The sequence below is a fragment of the Nanorana parkeri genome, unplaced genomic scaffold (genome assembly GCF_000935625.1).
Source record: "Nanorana parkeri isolate BGI_ZX_2015 unplaced genomic scaffold, ASM93562v1 scaffold801, whole genome shotgun sequence".
Lineage (NCBI taxonomy): Eukaryota > Metazoa > Chordata > Amphibia > Anura > Dicroglossidae > Nanorana > Nanorana parkeri.
Window position 1 is genome coordinate 299563 of NW_017307069.1, and position 6000 is coordinate 305562.

At 42.5% G+C, this 6000-nt stretch overlaps 1 protein-coding gene across 3 annotated transcripts in view; it reads right to left on the reverse strand.

The window, feature by feature from the left end:
• LOC108794004 (muscleblind-like protein 3) overlaps positions 1 to 6000 on the reverse strand; it is a 138350-nt gene that overhangs the window by 30977 nt on the left and 101373 nt on the right. For all 3 annotated transcript variants that reach the window (XM_018564967.1, XM_018564965.1, XM_018564966.1), the window contains exon 4: positions 5624 to 5824. In XM_018564967.1, coding sequence (XP_018420469.1) covers positions 5624 to 5824 — 201 coding nt within the window. The remainder of the gene's footprint in view (positions 1 to 5623; positions 5825 to 6000) is intronic.

A 6000-nucleotide genomic window follows, 5' to 3' on the forward strand; every position in this document is an offset into this window, starting at 1 on the left:
CCGCAGTACATGTGCAGATGCAAACAGTTGTGACCTTTAGCGAACATGTGCAAAATATGCGCAAATCAGAAAAATAGTGCAAATCTGGTCAAAACAGGTGCACATATTAAAAGGAGCGGCTAAACAGATTTGCACATACATTTTTTTTTTATCTAAGAGGCTAAAATTGTTGCAATTGCTTTGATAAATTCCGCCTAATATGTTTTCATGAATTGTGATGTCCTTCCTAGGACTGTAATATTTATCAGTCGCAAAACCAACACAAACAAAGAAAACGTTTTATGTTTTTTGTTTTACATTTTTGTTTTTTTTTGTTATGGTGTCTCGCAGAGCACAAAATGTTTTAGTGCTGTGAAATAGCAATGAGTTTTAAGCCTAAAGTGATTTGCCAAGCGCTTTATAAGACATTTTTTATTTTCCTTCCTTTTAACATGGGAACAAAATGTCCTGGAATCTGCAAGGCAGAGAATCTGCAACCTTTTCACCGAACACGCTCAACACACTTATAAGCCCCAATTTGTTCTCTGTGCCCATAGTGAGTTATTGCGTTTTGCCTGGGTAGAGAGGTCACATAACAAATATAAAGTTAACATATACTAAGGCAAATGTTACATTTTCTACAATAAAGTCTGACTACAAAGCAAGAGCAGCAGATGATTTGAGATGAATTTGGGGGCTTGTTTAGAATGCAGTAGTAATGGCTCCTGTAAGATCAAGTCCACTACAGGCAACATCCCGCTTCTATGCAATATAAACATAGTCTACACTACTGCAAAAAAATGTACACTGATCCAACACCCCCATAATGCTCTGTAAATTTGTACAACATTTGGGAGATGATTTGTAACCTTCAGGATAACAGCAGTTTATACTTTAAAGTAAACCTGGCTGAATCAGTGAACAAGAAAGTCATTAGACTAGCGTGTCAACCAGTCGAATAGCATTTTTGGGAGGGCAGCAATGGCAATTTACATGTTACTCCAAAGTTTTCTTTAAAGTTTAATTTCAGGGAAAGCAATTATTGTCTAAATACAAGAGGCATGTGTATTCTTACTTGAATCTTGATGTGCTTTGTGTATTTCTTCCAAATTTGTGCAATAATCTAATGTAAAACTTTGCCTCAGTGTAGGAGCTTTCTGTAATGAAGACCAGTCTCTGCTACACTCTCTCCTTGTGCAGGGTGACTGGTCTTGTATCTGCCCCTTCTTGTTCTCTGCAGGCAGCCTATAGTGGGTGGGCCTGCTGGGTCCCTCCCACATCTCTGCTCCCTGCACATGCTATAGAGCAGCGGTCGCCAACCTTTGGGATCTCATGGACCACTAAATTCATAATTGTAAATCCTGCGGACCACTAATATGAATCTTTTAAAAATGCATATATATAAAAATATGAGCATATATCTATATATACACACATAAGGTATATATACACATACATACATATGTGCTGGTGTGCCTGCAGGGGTGGGAGTGCTGCTGGAGGAAGGGAGCGGTGGCGCACGCCCCGGCCTAGTAATATTAATTGTTTCCCCCCTATCGAATCTGCCACTGGCCCTACCGGCGGCACCCGGGGCACATGCCCCCCCCCTAACTTTCGACCCCCCCCCCCAAACCCCCCTTCCTCCAAGTCTGGGTCCTGACGAGATGCCCCGCCTCCTGCAGAGCCCGCACTGTACAAGATGCCCCGCCTCCTGCAGAGCCCGCATTGTACTGAGCCCAGCATTCCTTGTGACAGCCCCTGCTTGAGTCAGTGAGAGGCAGCCCCGGAGCCTCCGTGCCGCTTCAATGACGGCCCAGCCTACACGGCATCAGAGGGGCCCGGGGACCACCAAAATTTTCTCACGGACCACCGGTTGGCGACCGCAGCTATAGAGCACAGAGATGATGTTACTGGTAATATCTGGGAAAGTAAAGTCATTTGGTGCACAAAAAATAGATTTATATCCTTTGTGGCTATCAAGCAATATATTTCATTAAAAGGTTTTTGTGCCTGGAGTTCAGCTTTAAAGCATAAGTGTACCATTGGGATAAAAATGAAAATAACGGATTTAAATTGGCCCTGTATGCATGCATGTGAGAGAGGGACCTTAGATTGTAAACTCCTTGAGGGCAGGGACTGATGTGAATGTGCACACTGCGTAAACATATATAAATACCTATAATAAATAAATAAAATAAATAATATTTTCCCCTTCCTTCCTACCCCACACATTCTCAGTATGTGGCAGTCTTAAAGCCGAGCTAAACTTCGCTGCATGGGGGGTGGCTGTTGTCATAATGTGCAATTATGTCCTCTCTCGCAGGGTTCTCGCAGGCATCATGTCAGTGTTTCAGTATAGTGTGCAGATCTTACAGCACCTTCTCAGGTCAAATATAATTTCCCAGTACATGTTTACACTGCCTGAAGTTCACTTTTAGTGTCAAAAATTACAGTTTTAAGTTTTGAACATATATCAATCTTCTACAGCCATTACATAAATGACATTTGAGGAAAAGAAGGAAAATGGATAAATAATTTTGTATTGATTTTCATTTATTTTCCCATCATTTCCTACAAGACAGTCATTTACCACTTTTATTTCATTAAATGTCAACTAATAACACAGGCCTTCCTCTGCCTGGCTTCTGGGAGACATTAAAGGGAATAGAATTCAGTGGCTGTGAAAATGTCATGCACAAGGTTGTTAGTCTGGCTCTGGAGCAGACTGGTTGTAATGCCTTACAGTCCTGAAATGTGATTTTGCCATATGCTTTGTTTCAGAAGAAGCATCATACTCCTGATCAGCATTATGCTACAGTTTAATCAAAAATTAAAAGAGTAAAGCCAAACCTTTTTTTTGGGGCTTCTGTTTTGATCACATTAACTAATGTACTTTTGGAACGCAAAGTTAGCAAATAGCGAGCTACTGCCCCCCTATCTTCTGACAGCGCAGAGCCGCGCTAAGTTTGAAAGGAATGCCAAAAATATTATTGGGATCTACTCCGGCTGCCTAGGTGACAGCTGGTTCTGCCTCCCTAGAGCCAGAGCCAACGATACCCACCTCCTTCCCTGTCCACCCCTCCAATAAGCGCTGGAGGTGCAGAGAGGGGAGGGGAAAATTCTGCTGTCTGCAGGTAGAAGAGACCGAAAGCTGGCTGATCAGCAGTTACATGATCATTAGGCTCCCAGTATAGAGCAAATGTGGAGTGTCACATGCCAGCTCTAAGGAGTGGGGAGAGTATGTTTTACTCTCCCTGTACTTTTCCTGTTTACCTTCAGACTCTGATTAAAACTCCATATGGCAAGTCTACACAGGCTGGCATGGAAGGGCATAACTCACTTCTCCAACTCATTCACTTGTTTTCGTAAATTAAAGCTTAAGCTTTTGAGCTCTGTAAACACATTTTGTGCAGGACTGAAGGTAAGACTAACCTGGCAAACAGACGAAAAGGAGCCCAGAGCCCCACCTGCTGGCTGTAAATGTAAGTATGAAATATTAATATTCAATATTTCATATTTACCCATCTAAAAAAAAAGTTAAACTTTTTTCTGGATGAAGAAAATGAAAGAAACAAAGAACAAAAGAAAAAAATTAAAGAAAGAAAGAAAACTCAAAAGAACACAATACATTTAATCCAGTAAGATATTTACTAACAAATCATTTTATGTATTTTAAAAAACTTACTAGTAAACAAAAACAAAACAGGAGCAGGCTCGATGGACCACTTGGTCTTTTTCTGCTGTCTATGTTTCTATATTCTTGAATGTGTCTTTATATTAACTGAAGGTAATCTCCTGTAGAACAGTACTGGGAGGAACAGGGTAAGTACTCTGATCTGAGCTCTAGTGCTTAGCTCAGTGATGTGAGTCCAAAGTTGGGTACACACTGTTTGAATTTCATCTGGTTCCTGATTTCGTCCGGCTGCTGTCGGCACCCTTCTGCCCGACATCCCTTGATCAGCTGATCGAAGGAGTCAGTTGGAAAATTCTCGGCTGAACTTCTAGTTCCATTCGGGTGTACTGACAGTGGCCACCGGCCACTTTAAGAATACAATGCAAACAGCAGGGGAATTATCCATCAACACTTGTAAGCGTTGATGGAGGAATCTGTTCTATTTCTTTCGTTCAGCCCACAGGTTAAAATTTAAAAAATTTGAACCGTGTATACCCCACTCAACACTGTTAAAAGACTTACAGGAGAGGAGAGCACAGTGATGATTTCATCAAGTGAATTTCATTGTCCACACAGCACACTGGGGGAGAAAAGGTAACATAACATAGGGCTCATACACATCTGCTGACCGCAATGCATGGTAGGTACGTTGGGGTGGCATTCAGAATGAATAGCACCACAGTGCACCAACACCTATAACATGCATTACAGTAATGTACATGTTACCACAACACATCAATATGGATCTGGCCTAAGGATGCTTTCTCATGAAATGGAAGTTGCACAATCTGATTCTACTCTGTGGCCTGGGGTGGCCCCATGCCAGACAACTGGTCCTGGGAGGAACAGCTGATGGGGTATAAAATCTATCATTGATCACTATTTTTCTCTTCTGACTGGCACCAATTCCTGCACTCTCCCCTCTAGCTATGATTAGGACAATGGACAATGATTTCCTCAGGACAATCAGATTGTGTATGCATGATGGACCATGCACTGCAGTCTACAAAGAGAACTTCAACCATGCTTTTCTACATTTACCCATTACATGGGTGAGCACTATTACTGTAATTTCAGGGGGAGAATTGTGTTAATCTGTACACATGGAAGACACTTGCAGTTATGTGTAATGTGGTGCATTTAAATAGGCTACTGAGATTTTGATTTCTGCCTGGAATTTGGCTTTAATTACCACATCTACAGTAAGTGTAGAAATCTCACTTCAGGACTGTAATATTGTCTATAGGAAAACCAAGAAAAGTTCTGCACAAAACACACACAACTCTAAAAATGTCAATGTTTAAAAGAGAACTATGAGGTGAGTTCTTTTCACTCACCTCATAGTTCTAGCCTACCTGTGACAATGAGACTGTCACAGGTCTGCTCAATAGATCGAGAGCTGAGCGAACACATACCGGCGTTCGCTCACCTCTCGATCCTGTCACGGCTCTCTGCCGTGACAGGGGAGGGGTTGGATTTCCCCCTCCCCGCCAGTGCTGACTGGCGGAACAGACGGGGAAGGGGGCGGGAACAGCTGGCTCTGCCTCTAGATAGGCAGAGCCAGCTGTCAGTCATGCAGCTGGGCGGATCCCGGCACAATTGTCGGGATCCGCTTCAGCTGCGGCGTCTCAGTATACCGCGAGCTACAGCTCGCGGTATACTGAGCCTAGGGTGACGGGAGGACGCTAGTTTGTGTCCTCCCGTTACCCTAAGTAGAACTATGGGGAAAAGCCTTAACCCCATAGTTCTCCTTTAAATATTGATAATGCAGGAGAAAGTCTTCCCTGGCTCTCTAATCTAGATATCTAGCCTATTTAAAGTTTTACAGTGCAGTGTGACCATGGATAAAATTACCCACTGAGTTATGTAATTAGTCATTTCAAGAAATCAATTTAGGCTGCAGTAGGAAGCTATTTAAAGTCAATTTATATGCACAGAATGAGTTTCTATCTACAGCAGCAGTCCACCTACCTCAAGTTTGTCTGTGCGCATCAGTTTCTGACCAGCAGAGCCACCTGCAACTGTAACAGCTGGATTCCCCGAAACCAGGACAGGCGTATTTGGTAAGAGCTCGGCGGGAACCAGACCCATTCCTGGAGACATATGACTCAGGTATGGGCTAAAAGCCATGGATGGGCTTGTTGCAAGTGTTTGAGTCACAGGGAATGTGGTCTGTGTGGAGAAAACAAAGAAAAGGCAAAGACAGTATTAAAACAATTGCAGATGATAGTAGCATAATCTAATTAACTACTACTGCTATTCAGAAGACATTACAAATAACATAAACTAGACTAGAAGACTGCTCTGCTTTTTTTGCTCTACTTTAAAGCAGAGCTGCATATAAACTG